This window comes from Hyperolius riggenbachi, chromosome 5, assembly GCF_040937935.1.
Source record: "Hyperolius riggenbachi isolate aHypRig1 chromosome 5, aHypRig1.pri, whole genome shotgun sequence".
In the NCBI taxonomy this organism is placed as follows: domain Eukaryota; kingdom Metazoa; phylum Chordata; class Amphibia; order Anura; family Hyperoliidae; genus Hyperolius; species Hyperolius riggenbachi.
This window is the reverse complement of record NC_090650.1, coordinates 56,650,490-56,674,775: the sequence shown is the minus strand read 5'-3', so window position 1 is coordinate 56,674,775 and position 24,286 is coordinate 56,650,490. Positions and strand designations below refer to the sequence as shown.

Below are 24,286 nucleotides of genomic sequence, written 5' to 3'. Positions count from 1 at the left end.
CGCAAAGTTTCGCACGCTAAGTTCAGCGGTGCGCTGTGCGTGCGAAACGTCGCACCTGGTGCAACTAAAACGTCGCACCAGGTGCCCCTAAAACAGGTGCGCCCGAAACGTTGCACTGTGCGCAACGTTAAACTTTGCGCGCGATCAATAAAAGCTTTGGGCGTGCTAACTGCTTAGCAGCCTAGTTAGCACGCCCAAAGTTTTTAGGCATGCTAACTGAGTTAGCACCATTTTGAGAATCGAGACCCATGTCACATGTCACTTCCGGTGCACTTTAACCTTTGTAACTTTGGGGACTTGTTTTCCTCAGCAGTAAGAAACAACTTTTTTCCTAACAAAACTTCTGAATCCTAACCACAGGCAGAAGTAAAAAAATGAAGCTTTATTTGTAATATTTAGTATGTTCCTAATTTAAGTCTTTGAATGGTATATTTTTAGTTGTAAATCACATAAATAGATAAATATATTAGATTCACTTTATAATCCTTTTAATTTCTGAGTGGATTTTCCTTTCAAAGACGAGTCAGAGATGCTGTTCTGAGCCAAATATTTGTTGAAGCAAATTTAATTCCTAAGTTATTTCCTTCTCTCTCACAACAGTGAAAAGAATACCATAACTGAAAGATTAAAAAAAACCTATGTTTTTATTATTACTGTACCAACATAGACACTATAATTTAGTCATTTACGTGAAAAATGTGGCAGTTAATGTTAAGCATGTGCACTTGGCTTTGAATGTGCTGCCAAGACAAACATGTATAGCAATATGCGTATTTTTATAACAATTTATGGCACATCCAGCATGTGACGCTCTTTGAGGTATTGATTGCATAAAAATATTGTGCTTACATTTTCTATAAGTTATGTGGCTTTCTGTTAGAAGACTGTTGTGCACTGCCAATTTCTGCCTGAGTGCTCCAATTCTACACTTTTCTGTGTACAGTATAGAATCACAACGACATAGAGGGCTGTATTTACTAATCTGAAGGATTGATATGTGCTAGCTGGCTGCATGCACCGTTTATGAAAAAAAACTCAGTTTAGGCCATGCAGTAGGATGTCCAGTTAACAAGCAAATTAGTGCTGCTGGTGAGAGAAATATGTATATATAGCGAGTGTTTCTGGATAATTCTGGCATATAAATCTACTTTTTAACCAAGGAAAATCTTCTCAAAAGTCAGGGGGTGTCTTATGTGGTGGGGATGCTGAAACTTCCCAGTTCAAAAACGTCCAAGCTCAAAAACGTCCACGGGAGCCTACCCAGCCATAGGCAGCGACTGTATGAAAGCAGCAAGGGCGGTGCTGTACAAGTATGGTAGAAGAAAATCCACTCATCAGGATTCGTGGAAGGAAATGACTTAACGCGGTCCCATTGATGAGATGAGGGGGCATCTCACTGGGAAGGTGTAAGTGAAGGGTGGAGCAGGCGTCCGGGAGCCGGAATATGGAAAAAAGAGATAGAGCAGCGCTGTGCCCAGAAAAACACGCCTCTTTCACCTGTTTGGCCCGCCCTTGTATCCTATTATCATACCTCCTTCTCTGCCTCTAAGCACTTGCTCTTGAGGACTGCAGTGAAGCGGTGCAGATGCGCATGTGCAAGATCTAAGAGGCAGAGAAGGAGGTGATAGTATACAAGGGTGGGCCAGACGGTTGGAAGAGGCGTGTTTGCGCTACTGCTCTGATAGTCTTGGAGACAGGGATAGCTGACCAATCCAAGCAGGCTTTGTATACAACAACCAGCCACTCGCTGGAAAGGTACATTGCTTGCCACGATTGGCTGGTTGTTGTATACTGAGTACCACATACAATACAGCACTAGTATCTATACCTGTTTATACAGTATAGCACCAGTACAAATGTCCAACAGTCAAGAGGGGTAGTCTTATACGGCGAGTATATCCCAAAATTGATATTTTAACTGGAAAAGTTGGGGGTCGTCTTATACTGTATGCCCAGTCAGTTATATGCCGGAATATACGGTAATGCAAAAAAATGGTATCCTGAATAATGCACCACATTCTACTACAGTATGTATCAATGCAATACAAACGCTTGAAACTGTTGGCGCACAGGCTACAAACTGTGTTCCCTAAGGCAATTTATTGGCCTGAGGAAGTGGGCAGTGACCTGAGAAACATGTTGGCTTTTTTAATTGTGCTTGAATAATCCTCGTATGATCTAAACCCTTGTATTTCTGGGTTGGTTCATCTGCAGAGGTAAGATTTCTCATGTATTTATTGGTGTATATAAGGTATACTCTGAGAGATATTTATTCTTAGGTGTCTCCACCCTTATTTAATAATTTTATTTATTTATTTATTGTATTTATAAAGCGCCAACATATTACGCAGCACTCTCATATCCTAGGCTGTTTTATTATGCAGAATTCTTTTCTCGGTGCACTCTGGGAGACCAGGTGTTCATTTTACTGACTTCTGAACACACAGTAAACAAACATTCTGCAGTGAATGCACCCGCCAGCACTAAAGATGTCGCCACCTGTGATACATTTCAGAATGTAAATCAGGTCGAGAAAAGATTTTACAATAGACAAACACCAACTAAAACATTTTATAAAGTAATATTGTAAAAAAATAAGCTTTTTTTCATTGCATTATATTCAGTACATTTCCTCTAATGATTTTCACTGCAACTTACTAAAACTATTTCTCAGATTTCTTTTAGGGCCCGTTTCCACTGGGCTTGGGCTGTGATGTGATCAACGCATAGCTTCGCGTCCCGCCACAGGTACTTCTGATTGTCGCCCAAACAACCGGATGCGACGTCATGCTGTTTCCTGTTAGCGGCAATGGGGATTTGGATGCGTGCTGCGGAAATCTGAAGAATGCTATCCATAATTTTCTCCCCTTCGCATCGCGCCGCTTCACACCGGGAAATTTGTGTAAATCTAAACTGTTCCATTGACTAACGTGAGCTGCAGTTTAAATGCGGTGTGGTGCGATGATCACTTTACACAGTGTGTAGTGAAAACGGGCTCTTACACTGCAAATCGCAAATTTGCGATTTTCACTGGATGCTAGCAACACATGATGAAAAACACAGAAAAAATGCAGCATGCAAGACTCTGAGCAGAGCAATCAAGTGCAACAGGGCTGGATTTGTACATTTAACCACCCAAGGCCCACTGTCAACCCCACCCCACCCACTCTGTCTCCCTTGAACTTGAGCACCCCCATCCTATGCTACCCTGTCCTTTGCTTCCCCCATCCTGTGCTTGACTACTCTGCCCCATGGAAGCAGGGTGGCCGTTACCCAGGTCTGTGACCACTGTGGTTTACATGTTTGACAGTTTACCTGCATGAGTGTGCCAGCCCACTTCCCACCCCTTGCTTCCTGGTCCCCTAGGCCATGGCCTTTGTGGCCTTGCCTTAAATCTAGCCGTGAGTGCAGAACTAGGCTACTATTGGCCCATGTAGTCGGTGCTGCCCAATCCAACGACAGTTCAGGCAGAGAACCCGAGGTGTGTTTAAAGAATGTGATCTGCATAGTGAGGCTGGATCTGCCTATACAGCCCAGCCTCTGTTGCTATCCCAAACCCCACTAAGGTCCCCCTGCACTCTGCAATCCCTCATAAATCACAGCCGTGCTGTGAGGCTGTGTTTACATCTGTAGTGTCAGTCTCAGCTGCTCCCCCGCCTCCTGCGTAGCTCCGGTCCCTGCCCCCGTCCCTTCCCTCCAATCAGCAGGAAGGGAAGGGATGCAGGCGGTGACCGGAGTTCTGCAGGAGGCGGGGAGAGCAGCAGACTGACACTATAAAGATAAACACAGCCAGCTCTGACAAGCTGTTTGTCAGCAGCGTGGCTGTGATTTATGAGGGACTGCAGAGTGCAGGGGGATCTTAGGGGGGTTTGGGATAGCAACAGAGGCTGGGCTGTATAGGCAGATCCATCCTCTATATGCAGATAATATTCTTCAAACCCACCTCGGGTTCTCTTTAATACAACCCTAAGTAGGGGAGGATAAAAATCAGCATTATGTATAATGTAAGATGTAAGATCTGACTGTCAGCAGAAATTTCCAGCCAATCTGGTGAGCCCGGCTTAACTCCTCTCTTATAATGACATACTTTAGCATAACATGTTTCGCCGTGCAGTAAAACATATTGTGTTAAGCAGTGTACTTTCAGATGTATTGGCCTAATGATGCTGATTTTACTCTGTTTGGCATGTGCTAGAACTTATGTTATAGTAAATCAGCACTTTTTTGTGGTCAGGGCTGCTTGGTTTGTGTAATGACCTCATAAACCTGCTCTTTTCAGGAATGGTAATAAAACATCGAGTTTAGAAAAATAAAAACGTGTGGGACTCCAGCAGGCCCGTTCCGAGGGAATTCTGGTTTTCAGAGTAAGCATTTTTGTGTATCATTTATTACAGTGCTGCGTTTTGGTGTTTTGCTTGGATTACTTTTTATGTGATATGGAAATTGTCTTTATTCACAGCTATATCAAGAGTTGCATATCATAATTAATTTTAGGGGGTTCTGTGAGCAGTGTTTATATTACTCAGATCGTTAGGGGGGTCCAGGCAACTAGGGCAAATTTCATTTATGTTAGTCAGTTTCAGCGTCTCTTAAAGGAGAACTCTGCAGAGTTTCATTGGCTCAGGCACCGAAAAAGAACAATATTTGTAACTTAAATTAAACCTTTACAAAGAACGTTTGTCGTTCAAAAGTCATGAGATGGACGAGTTTTTATTACTCTTAAAGCGGACCTGAACTTAGAACTTCCTCTCTACTTTAAAAGATACACAACAGCATAATATCCTTTAAAGAAAAATATTTCTTTGTTACAGCTGATTGTGCAATAAATCTGTCAGTGTATCATCAGGGAAGCAGACATAGGGTTATCATCTTCTGTTTACAAATTAGCTGCTCTGCCGAGGCAGCCAGCTTGCACAGCTAAGAGATCAAGGGGAAGGGGCAGATCTTGGAGATATTACTGAGGTGGAAATGGCGGGTTCTGGTGATGTTTTGGATGTGGTCAGAGTCCAGAGTGACACCCCCAGACAGTGGGCCTGGGAGGTAGGGCGAATAGTTGTGTTGTCGATTGTGAGATGGAAATCTGGGAGGGGTGCAGCAGCATGGGGTGGACAGATCAGGAGTTTTATCTAGGCTTCAGGAACCTAGCTGACATCCAGGAGGATATTGTTGAAAGACATGAGGAGACCATGTCCATGATGGTGGATGAGATATTGGCGGTATGGAGGTAAATCTGAATGTCATCGGCATAAAAGTGGTATGCCCAGGGAAAAGATGAGTTTGCCAATTGAGGAAGTGTATATGGGAACAGGAGGGGGCCCAGAACAGAGCCCTGGGGGACCCCGACTGAGAGGGGGGCAGGGGTTGAGGAGGAGACATTGAAGGAAGTCATGAAGGAGCAATTGGATAGGTAGGAGGAGATCTAGGCCAAGGCAAGGTCATGGATGCCCATGGACTGTAGTGATTGGAGGAGGAGGGGGTGGTCTACAGTATCAAATGCCGAGGAAAGGTCAAGGAGGAGCAGGATGGAATAACTGCCTTAGGCCCTTGCAATAATTAGGTCGTTGACCACCTTGGTGAGGGCTGCTTCAGTTGAGTGTGCAGGTCAGAATCCAGATTTTAGGGGATCAAGTAGGGTATTGGTTTTGAGGTATTGGATAATGCGTTGGTGGACCAGACGATCAAGGAGTTTAGAGGCAAAGTGAAGGAGGGAGATTGGGCGGTAGTTTGAGGGTAGGGATGAGTCGAGTGAGGGTTTTTTTTAGCAGGGGAAGTACAGAATCCTGTTTGAAGGCTTTGGGGAAGATGCCTGTGGAAAGGGAGAGGATGAACAAGGAGGTGAGGAATGGGGCCAGGTCAGGGAAGTGGGGGCGAAGAGTGTTTGAGGGTACAAGGTCAAGGGGGGAGGAGGTGGGAGGGGAAGCCGCTAGCAACAGGCTGATTTCATCAATGGTGGCAAGAGCAAAAGACGTGAGGGGTGGATGAGACAAGGGAGCAGCTGGGATGGGAGGAGGGTAATTTCTCTTGCGTATTGTTGGCAAAGTCATTGGCTGAGAGAAAGGAGCTTAAACCCCCTCCCCCCATTTTAAATCGGCTACAACTATTAAATTCTATACAGTAACCAATTGGCTACTAGACGCACTAGGCGCCCAAATGACGGCCTGAGTGCCCCATTGCCAAAAATGAACACAAATGTCTGTTAAGACGTCTTCCGATCACAGTGCCCAATTGACCTAATCCGCTGGAGATGGTTAGAAGGTGTACTCCTGGTAGCCGGCTAGGACAGAGCCACAGAAGCCTTTGCATACCTGTAATTTATGTTTGCTACTTTGGTGTAATTAGATATTAGACTTAGGCAGCATTGTAACAGCAGACGAAGTGACAGCATTCCACTGGAATGAAGTGAAAGTCCCAGCTTCACTTTGTCTGTGCTGCCAGATGTCAGGTCTGATCGTCAGTCAATGAGCTTCTCAGGTCTAAAAATACCCCACAGCACACAATGACAGGTTTATATTATCCAGGGCGGTAACACACTGTGAGCTGCACATCACATCTGACATAAGGAGACACACAGTGCACATATTACGTTTTATGGATTTTACTAGTACTGATGCATACTGGGAAATGTACATAACACAGCCTGAGCACTCTCGGAACATCTTGAGTACAACCAGGGATTTATAACGGAATAGTTTAAGGTAGAACAGATGTTAACATACACTGGGGAGCCACTTTCTGTGCTGAACTCTGACTAATGAAGATAAAGAGGGACTCCTCTGCCAACATACAGAACTTTCCCTGTATGTTGGCAGAGGTGAACTTGTACAGCAGGACGGAGAGATGTAAAAGATGAACGCAGGGGTGGTATTAGTACCACCTTCAAGGGTAACTCCTGTGACTTATAGTAAAATGTAGTAAAGTATTCAGGATACACACTTTTATGTTAATTATCCTGGTTTGAGCATCAGAAGCTCTTCCTATATCTATATATTGGTATGTAATACCACCTTCCCAGTGATGTTTAGCCTAGGCTGTTTAGTTATGCAGAATTCTCCACCCAGAGCATTCTAGGGGGCCATGTGTTGTATCTACTGGCTACGGAACAACAGTAAACAAACATTCTGCAGTGATGCACCTGCATGTTGCCACCTGTGATACATTTCAGAATGTAAATCAGGGAGAGGAAAGTATTTACAATGGGCAAATACTGACTTAACAATTTATAAAGTAATATTGTAAAACATAAGCAATTTTATTCGTTACATTTTACTAAGGGGACTCATGTCATGAGTAGGGTATTTAAATCTCCACAATAATTGCAGGTATAAAACTGTAGTTCACAGTCCTACGATTCAATAGGACATGAGAGGAGCAGCCATGTTTGCTGAAAGCAAGCTACAACCATCTCCACAGTGGTGACATTAAAACTTGCTCTACTTACATTGAAGAGGAAAGGAGCCTAAACCCCTGTGTTGGACAGAGGGAGCGATCTTGACAATACTGTGCAAGTCTGTGTAGTTGTCATCGAAGGGTGCTGCTCTCTTGGGTGCCACTCTAGGTGGTATATAATCTGCAGTAGACAGTGGGATGTGGGGGGATGGATGGAAAACCAAGGGGTGGGGGAGAGCGCACTCAGGTTGTCATTCAATAAAAATGGCCAGCCGGCCGTGGAATATTCTCACCTGGATCTGTGGCTGACTGTCCCATACGGAGTGGCCAGCAGAAAGGCTTTGTCCCACTTGGACTGGGGACCAAGTCTTGGCAGAAGTCCTCCTCCACAAGAAGACGATAGCCTCCTTCAGAGCTGTAGTAGCAGGCTGCTGTTCTGGTATATTTTCCACCTAGCCTGAGTGCTGTGATGCCACTATAGGTGGCTGCACTGTCAGGCAGTCGTGGGTGGGTTAAGAAAGCCACTATAGGCGGCTGCACTGTCAGGCAGTCGTGGGTGGGTTAAGAAAGCCACTATAGGCGGCTGCACTGTCAGGCAGTCGTGGGTGGGTTAAGAAATTTGAGTTTAAGCGATTTGCCAGTGCAAGTGTATGCAAGTAGGAATTAGACGGCGGCTGCCGTGTGAATCAAAAGTAAAAACTTTTATTGTAGCTAAGCAACGCGTTTCAGAGGGCTCAACCCTCCTTCATCAGGCCCTCTGAAACGCGTTGCTTAGCTACAATAAACGTTTTTACTTTTGATTTACACGGCAGCCGCCGTCTAATTCCTACTTGCATACACTTGCACTGGCAAATCGCTTAACAGCAGCCTGCTACTACAGCTCTGAAAGAGGCTATTGTCTTCAAGCCTTGTGGAGGAGGACTTCTGCCAAGACTTGGTCCCCGGTCCAAGTGGGACAAAGCCTTTCTGCTGGCCACCCCGTATGGGACAGTCAGCCACAGATCCAGGTGAGAATATTCCACGGCCGGCTGGCCATTTTTATTGAATGACAACCTGAGTGCGCTCTCCCCCACCCCTTGTTTTTCCACCCATCTCCCCACATCCCACTGTCTACTGCAGCTCTACTTACATAACCTATACATTGAACTGTCCACGTCTTGATTTTAGTGATATTTTTACAGTAAAAAAAATCCTTCTTAGCATTGGCTATTCTTGGCTATTTTTAAGCCAATCCTAATGTCATTTACTCCCTTACACTCCTCTGTCTGATTTGCCCGCCCTTCACTATAGAAAGTGCATTGTCTCAGCATGAGAAATATTGGCCAATCAGAGAGGAACAGAGGTATGGGAGGGGAAAACAGGAGGGAAAGAGGCCTCAGCCAATCAGGCTGCATTAGTTATGTCTGAGGGGAAGTACAGAAGCAAAAAAGGACAACCCAGCATGCCCTGCAACTTCCTTTGTGTGTACCAAATAAGAGTCAGGTAAACTAAGGAATGATCATTTATCAACCAAAAAAGTAATAGTGATTTTACCTTTTGGATTGCCTGGTTAGCATCCTTATTACTTGTTTACCAGATAAAAATAAATAATTGATTTTTTATTTTATGCCTGACAGTTACATTAAAGTAGTTCTACAGAATACCCAAATAGCTCATGGTGACCCAAAACCACTAGGAAAGTATACTTTCCTAGTTGGTTCTGGGCCTAGGTATTCTGTAGCACTAGTCCAAGCCCTATATCACATGGAGCCATATCAATCCATGCCAAGCACTGATGAGGACAAGAAAGTGCCAAACAGGCTGTACAAATGGTGGATTGTAAATTGTATAAGCTATAGGCTCTCTATACACCAGAGGTTCTGGATGTGTGCCTGGCTTTGAGGGGCATAAATAGATGATTTGCATATTTGGGAATGATGCATCATGGGAAACCACACTTGCTCACTTAAAGCTGAATTATTTCCAATACCTTCTGTTTTAAGAAGGCAAAATTACATTCAGCATTGCTTTTTAGTAGGAGGGCTTTTTGGTTTCTTTTGGCCCCTTATACTATCCTAGTAGTTCTGGGTCATCATGATCTTCCTGGGTATTCTTTAGTATGTTCTCCTATGTTTCCTTTGGGCATTCTGGTTTCCACCCAAATTCCAAAAACATACAGTTATTTGTACCCCACACCCCCTCAACCACAATTTTTTTTCAATGATTTTTGAAGCAGACTGTCTTTTCAATTTTAATGTCCTAAGTTTTTTTTGTTTTTGTTTTTTTTTAGAATATTTAGCCCACTAAAACATCCACAATGTCAGACTGGGGCTGATCTTCCACCATGAGACAATTTTTCCCAAAACGATGGTCCAGAATTAGTGATGTGTGATTATTTATAAGTTTTATTTTTTACTATATGTCTGGCCTGGTGTGTATTTGCAGTAAAGTACCGAATTAGCGGATAGGAAAAGAAAGTACTTAGCATTCACACACATACGTACATCTCCACACAAGATGTTTGGACAAAGTCTATTTTATTTAATAGAGCATTGTGAATGAAGATTGATCAAACGATGGAACTCATTCCTCGGCATTAGCCATATCGCGCTTTCTCATTAGCCAGAGCCAGTCGCCGAATATTGGCTATACATCCAGCCGCAGCTTCCTGAAGAAGGTCATCTTTGGAGCCAACCATGTCGATCAAGAGCTGAAAAACACCAATCATGACATTTAAGAATCTAATGTACAAGAATGTGATCTCTCCATAATATGCAGCACAGAGTGACATAAAAATAAAACAGGGCTTAAAACACCATACATCATTCCTTTAGGCTAGGTTCAGTGCTCAGTTGCGTTGCAGAAAAATTCTGCGTGTCAACTTACTGCCCATACAATTCTATGGGCCTGTTCACAGCAATGGATCATGTTACTCTAACTTGCTGCAAGCAGGCTTTGCATTAAAGTCTATGGCCAGTCTCCACTGCAGTTCACACACATTTTAACGCATGCGTTATGCAACTGACCACTGTGAATCCAGCCTTAATAAGCAAATTTAAATGATACATTTTAACATTTCTTCTTCTGCCCTTTGAAATCTGTTCTGGGATCAAGAATTGTGTCAATTGAATTTAAACATTTTGCAGCTTTTCACTTTACAACCGATCTTAATTTTGACCATTCAGTGCAGCATTACGGCAGCACAAAGTCTTCCTGTTACCCAAGAGCAGGCGTTTCAGGTTAAAATTTCACCTGCAATGCAACTTACTGGTGAAACCATGGCATTGTAGCTTTACTATTCAGGCCAGCAGATTAGATAGTTAGCTTGCGCTGTTATACAGGATCTTCTAAAAAAATTAGCATATTGTGATAAAGTTCATTATTTTCTGTAATGTACTGATAAACATTAGACTTTCATATATTTTAGATTCATTACACACAACTGAAGTAGTTCCAAGCCTTTTATTGTTTTAATATTGATGATTTTGGCATACAGCTCATGAAAACCCAAAATTCCTATCTCAAAAAATTAGCATATTTCATCCGACCAATAAAATAAAAGTGTTTTTAAAACAAAAAAAGTCAACTTTCAAATAATTATGTTCAGTTATGCGCTCAATACTTGGTCGGGAATCCTTTTGCAGAAATGACTGCTTCAATGCGGCGTGGCATGGAGGCAATCAGCCTGTGGCACTGCTCAGGTGTTATGGAGGCCCAGGATGCTTCGATGGCAGCCTTAAGCTCATCCAGAGTGTTGGGTCTTGCATCTCTCACCTTTCTCTTCACAATATCCCACAGATTCTCTATGGGGTTCAGGTCAGGAGAGTTGGCAGGCCAATTGAGCACAGTAATACCATGGTCAGTAAACCATTTACCAGTGGTTTTGGCACTGTGAGCAGGTGCCAGGTCATGCTGAAAAAGGAAATCTTCACCTCCATAAAGCTTTTCAGCAGATGGAAGCATGAACCCACTTTTGAACCAGAAACAGTGGCAGAGGCGCCTGACCTGGGCTACAGAGAAGCAGCACTGGACTGTTGCTCAGTGGTCCAAAGTACTTTTTTTGGATGAAAGCAACTTTTACATGTCATTCAGAAATCAAGGTGCCAGAGTCTGGAGGAAGGCTGGGGAGAGGGAAATGCCAAAATGCCTGAAGTCCAGTGTCAAGTACCCACAGTCAGTGATGGTCTGGGATGCCATGTCAGCTGCTGGTGTTGGTCCACTGTGTTTTATCAAGGGCAGGGTCAATGCAGCTAGCCATCAGGAGATTTTGGAGCACTTCATGCTTCCATCTGCTGAAAAGCTTTATGGAGATGAAGATTTCATTTTTCAGCACGACCTGGCACCTGCTCACAGTGCCAAAACCACTAGTAAATGGTTTACTGACCATGGTATTACTGTGCTCAATTGGCCTGCCAACTCTCCTGACCTGAACCCCATAGAGAATCTGTGGGATATTGTGAAGAGAAAGTTGAGAGACGCAAGACCCAACACTCTGGATGAGCTTAAGGCTGCTATCGAAGCATCCTGGGCCTCCATAACACCTGAGCAGTGCCACATGCTGATTGCCTCCATGCCACGCCGCATTGAAGCAGTCATTTCTGCAAAAGGATTCCCGACCAAGTATTGAGTGCATAACTGAACATAATTATTTGAAGCTTGACTTTTTTTGTTTTAAAAACACTTTTATTTTATTGGTCGGATGAAATATGCTAATTTTTTGAGATAGGAATTTTGGGTTTTCATGAGCTGTATGCCCAAATCATCAATATTAAAACAATAAAAGGCTTGAAACTACTTCAGCTGTGTGTAATGAATCTAAAATATATGAAAGTCTAATGTTTATCAGTACATTACAGAAAATAATGAACTTTATCACAATATGCTAATTTTTTGAGAAGATCCTGTATGTATTTGTAAGTTTATTCTGCGATCATTTGATGCAATGAAGAGAACAAAAAAAATGGGGGATCATCGTTGTTTAGATTTAATGTTGGGCTATGGACTCTTCAAAACAGAAGGATTAAGACTAATACTAAAACTTGGATGCATTTTCTGAAAGATAATTTCACCTCAGGAGTGTAGCAACAACTATGGTGGCAATAGCAACTGCTGCTGTTTTATTTCTTCTTTCTCAAGAAGTTGAAGCAATCTTGAGAAAGCCCCTATTATAGTGCAAACAATCGTCAGCCTCCTTTGCACCTCTGAATTGTTCTGCTCTGGCAATCTGATTGCTTGGTCGTGCTCTCTTGATGGTGGCATTGTAAGCCAAAATACTTTTATGGAATGATAATAAAGATCAAGTTTTAACCTCTTAGTGATGTGATTGGCCTGAACGCTCTTTGGGATATATAGTTGCATTATAGTTGTGTGTCACTTGTTTCTGTGGATGCCTTTGCTATCCTGTGTCCGTTTGAAGAAATAAAGTAACTGGGTTTTAGTACTCATCTGAGCTTTGTGGACCTTCTTTTTGCATATGTTCCAGTGAGCTGTGCTAACTCGGTCCTCCTGTAGGGGGTTTGAGTGTTTGGATCCTCTGCCGAGGAGCCTGTCAGCACTATATAATGTTAATTAAAAAGGCATGCACAAAGAATCAGTAATCAACACAGAAAAGAGGAAGCTGCAAGAAGAAGTATAGAGGTAATATAAGATTACTTCCACACCTTTTTTTTTTAAATATTTGCTAAACTGCCTGGCCAGAATGTATTCCTGAAGAATGCAACTTGAGGAGAAACAATCTATGTAGAAACACCCAATACATCAAAGTAGGTGGGAACACATCCAGCAACTATGGCTGCCTGATGTTAGCCCAAGAATCTCCAAGAGGTCCAAGACATCAGAGGGTGGACCAGGACACCATGCTGCACCACAAAAATGAAATATGGCTTTTGGGTGGACTGAACCAAATAGAGTTTAAACACTCGGGCCTACTTGTAGCGAGTTAGAGCTTGTATTGTTTCTGTTTCCTTTTTTAACTGTAGTTTGTTTTGACGTGGGGAATACTATAGCTGCTCCTTTATGAATAGAAGCCAGTATAAAGTGTGGCTTCATGTTCTGCTTTACCTCACCAGCTATGTTATCATGTAAATATGCAGCATGCCTGCTTTTCCACCACAAAATTACTGAGCACAGAGATTGTAAAAACTCAACTGAAGTGTAACTCAAAGCCAGCGTGGTCTAATGAGATTAAGTCTGTGGGGCAGAATTACTATTTAAATACTGTCTCAGTATATGAAATTCATCTTATTGCATTTAGCAAGTTAAACAACTATGCTTTGCTCGCCCCTATGCGCATTAAGAACGCAATAAAAAGAATTACAATGAAAAAAGTAACCTTTGGCAGATCTATTCCAACTTCTAAATAAATGGAGGCATTCAGACTGTACGTGACAAGACTTGAAGTTCTGGAATAACTAATAACTAGGTTTCTTAAAACGCAACACGAGTCTGGACAAATAGAAAAAAAATACATTTAAAAAAACATCTTTTAGTGCGCAAATAGATTTTTTAAGAGACTGTGAAATTATTTTTCAATTTAGGTTCTGTAGTTTAACTGAGCTGCTATAGGCAGGTCACAGTTTACATCAGATATTATTTTTGTACAAAAGATTGCAGAATTGGCAGGACAGACTGTTAAGTGGCAAATGATATATAATGTTGGGATATAATGTTGGGAAATGTAAAGTTAGGGACTTACACAGATCAACCACAACGTCAAACCACAGGTGAAGTAAATAACATTGTTGATCTATTAGCAATGGCGTCCTCACGGAGCCGTGATATATTAAACAGTCAGTTAACCATCAGCTATTGAAGGTGATTTGTTGGAAGCAGAAAAAATGGATAAGCTTAAAGTGAACCTGAACTGAGTAAAATTATTTAACATAAACACATGATGTACCTGCAAATGAGTATTACATACTTACCTCACAGTCAGTTCCTCTCAGAAGCTCTCTCTTTTCTTCTGACAATGATCATTTCCAGTTCTGACAAGAAATATAGCAGTTGCTTTCAGTTACACAGGGTGGGACATTTATATGGATACACCTTAATAAAATGGGAATGGTTGGTGATAGTAACTTCCTGTTTGTGGCTCATTAGTATGAGTAGTATGTGAGGGGGGAAACTTTTCAAGATGGGTGGTGACCACGGCGGCCATTTTGAAGTCGGCCATTCTGAATCCAACTTTTGTTTTTTTCAATAGGAAGAGGGCCATGTGACACACCAAACTTATTGGGAATTTCACAAGAAAAACAATGGTGTGCTTGGTTTTAATGTAACTTTATTCTTTCATGAGTTATTTACAAGTTTATGACCACTTATAAAATGTGTTCAACGTGTTGCCCATTGTATTGGATTGTCAATGCAACCCTCTTCTCCCACTCTTCACACACTGATAGCAACACCGCAGGAGAAATGCTAGCACAGGCTTCCAGTATCCGTAGTTTCAGGTGCTGCACATCTCGTATCTTCACAGCATAGACAATTGGCTTCAGATGACTCCAAAGATAAAAGTCTAAGGGGGTCAGATCGGGAGACCTTGGGGGCCATTCAACTGGCCCACGACGACCAATCCACTTTCATCTAGGAATGCTCAGACCTGACAACCATAATGTGGTGGTGCACCATCTTGCTCAAAAAACACAGGGAACGTGCCAGCTTCAGTGCATAAAGAGGGAAACCCATCATCATGTAGCAATTTCCTATATCCAGTGGCCTTGAGGTTTCCATTGATAAAGAATGGCCCCACTATATTTGTACCCCATATACCACACCATATTATCAATTGTTTTGTTCCAACAGTCTTGGAGGGATGTATATCCAATGTGGGTTAGTGTCAGACCAATAGCTATATACATATTTTAGTTTCACCTTTTAAGTTGAAATAGTAAAATAAATGAACTTTTGCTAAATATTCTTATTTTTCGTGTTTCACCTGTACACAAGGTTACACATTTGCATATTTTTTTCCAATACCAGGAGGATTGGCAGAGAGCAAGGGCTGTAGTTAGCAATGCAGACTCTGAGTCATCTGAAGAAATTTGCCTACCCTGCTTAGACCATCGTTTTTCTACAACATATTTCTCCAGAATTACTCTTATCTGCTTCACACACTGACTAAGCATATAGGGGTTGATTCACCAAAGAACGTTAATCTTAACGTGTGCAGAAAGCTCACATTAAGATTACTAGAATTTACCCAATTTTAATAGAGAGTTAGACAAACTGCATATTGCGCTATATAAATGCACCACTTGAGTTGCATGTTATTCAAGCAACGTAAGTGATACATGTATAGAAAAACAAAAGTTTGCTTTCTTAAAACAGAAAGAATTTGCGATAATTCAGGTTGGAGTGCGCTTGAGATGTCTCCCAGCGCATCACTGCTGAATATATGCAAATTAACCATTGTACCCTTAGAAGCTAAACACACCTCCAGAACCGCTGGAATGCAATGATGTGTCTGCTTGTTAATTTGTACAGAGCCATAATAATCCAACATGCATACAGACTGTTTCGGATTGTTTGATCCTCATCAGTGCATGGCATGGATTAATTTGGCTCTATGAAGTAGGGCTTGTAACACCGAGAGGTACAGACTAACCAGCAAGCTCATGGTGACCCAGAACTCATTGGAGTGTGTAAGGGACTACAATGGTCCTAAAAGCCCCCTTACTAAGATGTTAAGAAAAACAAAAGTTTGCTTTCTTAAAACAGAAAGAATGTGCGATAATTCAGGTTGGAGTGAGCTTGAGATGTCTCCCAGTGCATCACTGCTGAATATATGCAAATTAACCATTGTACCCTTAGAAGCTAAACACACCTCCAGAACCGCTGGAATGCAATGATGTGTCAGCTTGTAGCACATGTATATAGTGTGCTACACAATTTGCGTAAGTCGCTACGAAACATTAAAATTAACATTCTCTAGTAAATCAACCCCATAATTACTCCTAATGCGCTGCAAAAAGGTCTTAACCTGTGAGTAAAATTAATGAATAAGGTGACATTTTATGTTAGCTCAGCTGACTTCTAAATAATAATAATATCAATAATGATAATAATTATTACAATAATAATAACAATATTATAACGCCTGGAAATTTCTCATAAAGGGCTAAAGTCAGCCTAAGCTATAAAATAAAAAAATGATGTCCGATGGTATTTAGGCTTAACGTTTGCAATTACGTTCCCTTCCTGGTAGTGTAAAAACATTTGTTATCCCCATTTCAGAGTTCGCAGAATAGGAGTGGTGGTTGGACTCTTCCGTCATCAACCAGTTTTCCTTTCGAATTTCCAACATGTCCCATCGTGTCCATGTGACACTACCCACATGATGTATTTTTCCCAGCAGCACTTGCAATGCCTCAGGGCACCTCAGAGTGGGGCGTGTGTAAACTGTATAAGATTTATTTGTATTTATTTAAGTATTTATATAGCCATATTATGCAGCGCTGTACAGAGTATATTGTTTTGTCACTAACTGTCCCTCAGAGGGGCTCGCAATCTAGTCCCTACCATAGTCATATGTCTATGTATGTATCATGTAGTGCATGTTTCATAGTCTAGGGTCAATTTAGGGGGAAGCCAATTAACTTGTCTATATGTTTTTGGGATGTAGGAGGAAACCTGAGTGCCCGGAGGAAACCCACACAGACACAGGGAGAATATACAAACTCTTTGCAGATGTTGACCTGGCTGGGATTCATACCGGGGACCAAGCGCTGCAAGGTGAGAGTGCTAACCTCTACGCCACCGTGCTACCCATAAAAAAAGATTCTGAAATACATACACAGGAGCTACTGCTGAAAACAAGATTTACACCACATGGTATAAGAGTACGTTATTACTCTGTCAATTGCAATGTAAAAATATTTTATGAAATTGGCATAACATTTTATTAAATCAATCGTCATAATTTGTGCCTATTTTTCAGTATTCTTTTCCCCATCTGTTTTTTTTTTTCTTCATCAATCATATTCTTGCTTGATTGAAGAACGTTGCCCCGCCTGTACTCACTGCAATCCCCTTCTTCAGCCAACCAGGAGCTCCTGCATCAGCATATTTGTATTTGTTGAGGCGGCTTCTGATTGGTCCATCTGTCTGCTGTCCCACCATAGTGCAGCATGTGGTACTACTAATTTCTTGAATCCACTATCTGGATTAATTACATTTTTGGGACTTTGGAGGTGCTGTAATATATGCTACATTTTTAAGTATTGTATCCAATAAGGAGTGCAAGGTTCTCGGAAGTCTATTCAGGATTTTTTCCCGACTCAGGACATGGACTCCTAGCACCGTCATAATAATTCAGGCGCAGTAAGTGAATCGTAAGTGACATTATTATTATTCATTTATAAAGCGGCAACATATAGCATGGTGCTGTACAAAGTATAGAGTACAAAATATTACAGACATTGGTGTACATCAATACATGAAATACAAGTTGGTACAAAATACAGATTCAGTACAAAATACCGAATTGGTAATTACATTGGCAATATAAATATGAATTTAAAATGAATATGAATAAATGTGTAAAAAATGGGGGGGGGGGGGGGGGGGGGGGAGGAGAGCCCTGCCCTTTGCGAGCTTACAATCTAAAGGAATAGGGGGGAAACAAGAGGTGGTGTAGTATACAATATTCATACCTAGAGGCAGTATGTTGTAGGATATCTAGTAGGAGTACAACTTGGCCAGAGGTCACAAGGAGAAATGGCCTAAGGTAGAGCGTATGCTTGACGGAAAAAGTGAGTTTTGAGGGCACGTTTAAAGATATCAAAGATTGGAGAGTGACGGATGGTTAGCGGAGGGGTGAAGCGCATGCAAAATCTTGTGTAAATGAATGGGAGGAGGTGATTCTAGAGGTGGACAAAAGAAGGCATCTAACCAATATTATAATATTAACTCTGGCTGGATGACTAACAGGAATATGTTAAATCCCAGATGGCGTTTTTCTCAGTAGGCAACAAAGGCAAGCCAACAAATGAAAGATTGGACCAGTCCCTTCTCTACTGAAAGACCATAATGGAATTCACTGAAACTGTCCAAAAAGGTAATATTTGGATGGCGTTTGACAATGACAGGTCTGTTGAATCTCGCCGTAAACATTCTTTTATGTTAAGTGCTCCGGTGAAAGTCTTCCTCTGCGATAAAACACGGCAGATCTACTCATACTGACAATGTGGCTGATAACCACAAGGAAATCTGTTATCACTCAGCCCAGCTGCATAGTTTCTTTATGGCTAAAACACAGCCCAGAGTCCTGAACTGCTGAACACAGGAATAAATTGAAGGCAGACATGGGCTTTGTCTGACATCCCAGGACTGCCGAGATAAAAGTGCATTTTCAGGTGTATTCTCAGTAGTGGAGGTGTTAGGGAGATTCTAAATTAATCTGCGCATTCCAGGTTACACGAGGGACATATAAGGACATGGTTAGCAGGCTGAGAAAGAAGTAAGCTACCAGCATACACTGAATTGTCTAATTCACCATGAGACTTCAGGGAAGCAGAACAACTGAGACATCTGAGCTCCTCATGCCCCCACATGACTCTCCGGCCTAACCTTGACCTACCATTACCCCGGACTAGTCCTTCAATGACTTTTCCTGTCCCCAACCTCCCTACATAGCCAATGCCTACCTCCTCTCCTCCTGTCTATAATTAAGCGCCCACGTTAATCTTACACCTAATCTTAACACCTTCTCTCCCATATGTCTATCATTAGTCTAACTTTTAACATAACTCTGATCTTCAACCCTTAAACAATGCCTAGCCAACCTCTTGCTGTATCACTATAACTAACCTCACCCCATACTTTACTCAAACTATTAGTCTAACCCTAACTTGTGAGACATGAAAGGTGACAATCGATATAACAAGAATGAATATAACAAGAAGCCTTAGAAGAATACTTAATATCTGGTGGCCAAACATAATTTGAAACAACAAATTGTGGGAGCGAGCCAAAGAAGAACCAGTGGATTTACAGATCAAATGAAGAAAGTGGGGTTGGATATGCCACACTCTTCAAAAAAAAAAAAACACCACTGCGAAAGAAGTCTTAAGGTTGAATCCCCAAGTTAGAAGAAAAAGAGGAAGACCAAAAGCAACCTGTTGAAGTGTAGAGAAGGAAATAAAGAATGCAAAGACATCATGGACCAAGATAGGCAAGAATGCTCAGGACAGGACACGGTGGAAAGCATTTATTGAGGCCCTTTGCTCCAGTGGGAGACATAGGAATTAAGTCAAGTTAAGTAAACCCTAAACTGTTGCTAAACTAAAACTAACCCCTCAAACCTTCTGTGAGAATGGAGACTCATGATAATTGTTTGAGTGCAGATCTCACCCAATCAAATAACTGCAAAAAATGCTGCTTTGAACACAAGTGTCTCACAGCAACCCTTATGAGCAGTCCTAATCATGTCCATCATCCACCCACTAGCTGACTACTAAAATCAGGTGATGGAGCACAGGTAGATGTTGTTTTTTTCTATCACTTGTGTATAGTGGAGGTCCAAGCAAAACCCCATATGACCGTGGGGACGAGTTAGGAATACAGATGAGTAATTTTGCTCATGGATTTTGCAAGTTGAAATTTGCATGAAGTAGTAAGCAGACAATTCATTCATCCAGCAAATTAAGTAATCTCTCCCTCTCTTAGATCTGTGGGTTTCCTATTCAAAATGGGTCTGTAAATTTGATTTTCCACGGCAGATTTAATCACTGTGATCAAATTCTACAAAGATCGATGCCCCAACATGGCCACCCGATCGTAATTTTCAATTTCTGGCTGAATTTGGTTAAAAGTATAGTTTGGACAGGACAATAAATTTGTGGTTGAATAATGGTAAGTATGCCACAGACCTAGGGCCAGTGACTCGGTTCCAGGTCTCCCCCAGCTAATACTGCTCCCCTGGGCCCCGCAGAGTATTAGTGGCAGTGGAACGCTCTCACCACTCACCTGTCCAACTGGCATGCTCCATCCTGCATCCTTTCAACATCTCCCGATGCCCATATTTTGTGTCCCAGTGGTGTTATAAGAGTACGTACATGCCACCTGGTCATTTTGACTTCATCCCACAAATCCTCAATAGGATTAAGGTCAGGGTATTGAGCTGGCCATGGAAGCAGGTTACATTCTGATTGATGTTCCTCAAACCAATTTGAGACTGATCGAGAACAGGGTCCACAACAGGTGTCTTTTCCTACTTTTTCTGTGACACCAAAGGCACTCTTGAAGGTCTCCTGCTGGTAAAGCTCATCCTTTGCAAAGTCCATCTTGTTGTGCATTGGGATATGCTTAGTGATGCACCAGCATTTAATTCAGCTGTAATTTGTTGTGTTGTTGCCCTTCTGTCGCTGCGGACTATGCATGCTACTTGCCTTTCACCTCTCTCATTCGCCAGCCTTTTTTAACCGAAAACACACAAGTTACTGTTGGGCGAGAAAATCCTAAAATAGTAGTCATTTCAGAGATGCTAGCACCAGCATTTCTTGTACCAACGATCATTCCTCGTTCAAAGTCACTTACATTTTTCGTCTTGCCCATTTTGGCCTTAACTTTCACAATAACTACGTCATCCGAAGCTGAGCCTTAATCACCATAATTCACTACACGTTTTAATTACGGTATGTAAAGCCCCTCGTAAGTTTGTGGCAAAATCCAGAATGTCAAAAATGATTAATAGATCCTAATTAAATTGAGGGGGGGTGATGGCCTTACAAGAGTAACATATCTACTTCTGTGTAGTAAAGTGTCAATGGCCTCAATTCACTAAGCTTATCTCCTGTCTTTATTAACGTTTCTAGAGTTATCACCATGGTGATAAGACATGTAGTATTCAGGAAACATTTTACCTCAGGCAAACCTAAAGTTAACTCTTCTGTCTTTAAGTTAAGGCAAGATCTCTAAAGTTACCTCTTCAATCCTTAACCACTTGAGGACCCACCCTTTACCCCCCCTTAAGGACCAGCGTTATTTTTTGTGATCTGTGCTGGGTGGGCTCTGCAGCCCCCAGCACAGATCAGGTTTCATGCAGAGCGATCAGATCGCCCCCCTTTTTTCCCCCCTATGGGGATGGTGTGCAGGGGGGGTCTGATCGCTCTGGTGGGCAGGCTTGTTGCGGGGGGGGCACCTCAAAGCCCCCCTCCGCAGCGAAATTTCCCCCTCCCTCTCCTACCTGCTCATCCCCGGTGATCGGGGCTGCACAGGACGCTATCCGTCCTGTGCAGCCAGTGACAGGACGTCCCCTGTCACATGGCGGCGATCCCCGGCCGCTGATTGGCCGGGGATCGCCGATCTGTCTTACGGCGCTGCTGCGCAGCAGCGCCGTACAATGTAAACAAAGCGGATTATTTCCGCTTGTGTGTACATTTAGCCTGCGAGCCGCCATCGGTGGCCCGCAGGCTATTCACGGAGCCCCCCGCCGTGAATTGACAGGAAGCAGCCGCTCGCGCGAGCGGCTGCTTCCTGATTAATCAGCCTGCAGCTGGCGACGCAGTACTGCGTCGCTGGTCCTGCAGCTGCCACTTTGCCGACGCACGGTATAAGCGTGCGGTCGGCAAGTGGTTAAAATAACTTCAGAATTCTAAAGTTAAAGACAGGCTGTTAATTAACTGCATATGAAAATAACTACAGAGGAGGAAACTTAAAGAGGAACTCCAGTGAAAATAATGTGATAAAAAAAGTGCTTCATTTTTACAATAATTATGTATAAATGATTTAGTCAGTGTTTGCCCATTGTAAAATATTTTAAATCCCTAATTTATATTCTGACATTTATCACATGGTGACATTTTTACTGCTGACAAGCAGGGCAGCCATCGGGGGGGGGGGGGGGGGGGGCACAACGGACACTGCAGTGAGGGGCCCAGGGCTTCCGGGGGCCCTGGGCCCCCAAAAGCGCTGGAAGGGCCGCATGTGCTGGCTGCGGGCCTGTGGCTCACTAAGCAGCACACCGCGTTCCAGCACTGAGAGAAGAGTGACATCAGTGAGAGAAGAGTGACATCATCTGAGTGAGCCCGTTACAGGGGACTTTCTATACTGGGGCACCACCTATATCTGGCTACAGGCTACCTATACTGGGCCACCACCTATACTTGGCTTGTTAACCGGGGACTACCTGTATTTTGATAGTATTTGGCTCCACCCACACCATGCCATGGTCATTCCCAATTTTTGCTGCATCATGCCGCTTTCTTCAGTGTCGGAGCCATGCACATTTTTCGCCGCAGTGCACGGACACAGGGGTGGGGTGGCTAGTGGTCGGGCATAGCAACCAGTGGGTGGGCCCAAAGAGGGGGGGCCCAGGCCTGATGATGTGTGAGGGGCCCCAACATTTCTGATGGCAGCCCTGCTGGCAAGTGATGTAGCTGCTGCTTGCTGTTTTGGCAGTTGGAAACAGCTGTAAACAGCTATTTCCCACAATGCAACAGGGTTCACAGACAGGAAACTGCCAAGAGTACGTACTCAGAATTTCTTTGTGGGAGTGGATTCAACACAATATCAGCCATACAGCGCCCCCTGATGGTCTGTTTGTGAAAAGGAATAGATTTCTCATGTAAAAGGGGGATCAGCTACTGATTGGGATAAAGTTCAATTCTTGGTCGGAGTTTCTCTTTAAGGACTGAAGAGATAAGATAACTTTCTCACTGTGAAAACTTATTTCTACACCTTAATAAGGCAAGATCGATGTGTGGAGGAAAGTTTTCTCTTGCCTTATCACCATCATGATCTTAGTGAATTGAGGCCAATTTCTGGTTGCTAATGGCAATAGCCTCTTTGTATAAAGACTAGACAACACTGAAACATACAGTTCAGGACAGCAATGCTTGATGCTGTAATCATTTTAATAACAAGAAAAACTGAACATTAGCAGGCCTCAGAGTGAGGTCATCCAGACAATTGAAGTTGGGAATCAGAGCCTCGCTATGTATCTACGCTACGCAGGAACACGCCTTTAGTAGTGCTCTATTTTTTGTTTTATTGCTGTCAAATTAAATATACATTTGTTATAAAGCAGAAGCCCATGCCGTGTTCTGAACATAAAGCTGAACAATTGCAAGACGTTGCTCAGAGTATTGCTGTGGCTTGTTAGGGGAGCCAAGTCGGAAGGAAAAGACATTCTCTGAATTTTCTTGCAGCAAGATAAATACAGAGAGAGAAATGCAGATGAAAGATGAAGTTGCTTGCTGCGGACAGTGCCAGATTCCTCTCTTCTGGCGCAGCGTGGAGCTGGCAGACACAGCGCGGTAGCAATCTTTTCCATTAAATTGAGCTGCGCATATTTAAGCATGCCTATTTATATGTTTCATTTAAAGGAACACCATCACTTCCTTTAAAACTCAGTTATGGCTTTGTTGAAAATATCGATAAGAAAAAAAACACAGAAGTCTAGAAATGCTTTAAAAAAGGACTCTGCAAGGCATTAAAGCAAACCTGTGAGTTGTGCAAACCAAAAATATCAATACTTACCTCAGGGGGATCCAGAGGCTTCTCCCGTTCTCCTCCGCCAGGCCATTCCAGTACTGAGACACCTGAAAATCGTGGGGCACGTGGCCGAACTGGGCTGTAGCACGGACCTGCTTGGGCTTTGGTGGAAAAAGCAGAGCCCAAGCTGGTCCATGCTACTGTGTGCAGGCACTGATGATTTGCGCATGTGCAGTAGTAGGGACCTGCTCAGACTTCGGGGGGAAAAGCCTAGCTCGACTGAGACTGAGCTACTGAGCTATGGCACATCCCACCAATAAGGGCTTGTTGACGGTATTGCAGAGGGGACAGCGGGGAATGGGAATGGTGGAGGAGGACGGGAGAAGCCTCTTGATTATCCAGAGGCTTCCTTCTATTCAAGTGAGCACCCATTTGTGGCAATTTTGCAAACTGTCATGCATAATAAATAAAGTTAACTCTCAGTATAAGC

At 42.8% G+C, this 24,286-nt stretch overlaps 1 protein-coding gene across 2 annotated transcripts in view; it reads right to left on the bottom strand.

The window, feature by feature from the left end:
• Positions 1-9,885: 9,885 nt before the first annotated feature.
• Positions 9,886-24,286, bottom strand: part of ODAD2 (outer dynein arm docking complex subunit 2) — a 226,279-nt gene continuing 211,878 nt past the window's right edge. The window contains exons 20-21 of one of the 2 annotated variants that reach the window (XM_068235727.1): positions 14,289-14,348; positions 10,019-10,075 (exon numbers count right to left, since the gene is read on the bottom strand). In XM_068235727.1, coding sequence (XP_068091828.1) covers positions 14,337-14,348 — 12 coding nt within the window. In that variant the 3' untranslated portion in view covers positions 10,019-10,075; positions 14,289-14,336. Of the gene's footprint in view, positions 10,076-14,288; positions 14,349-24,286 lie in introns of both variants that reach the window. The other variant, XM_068235726.1, reaches the window with a different exon arrangement.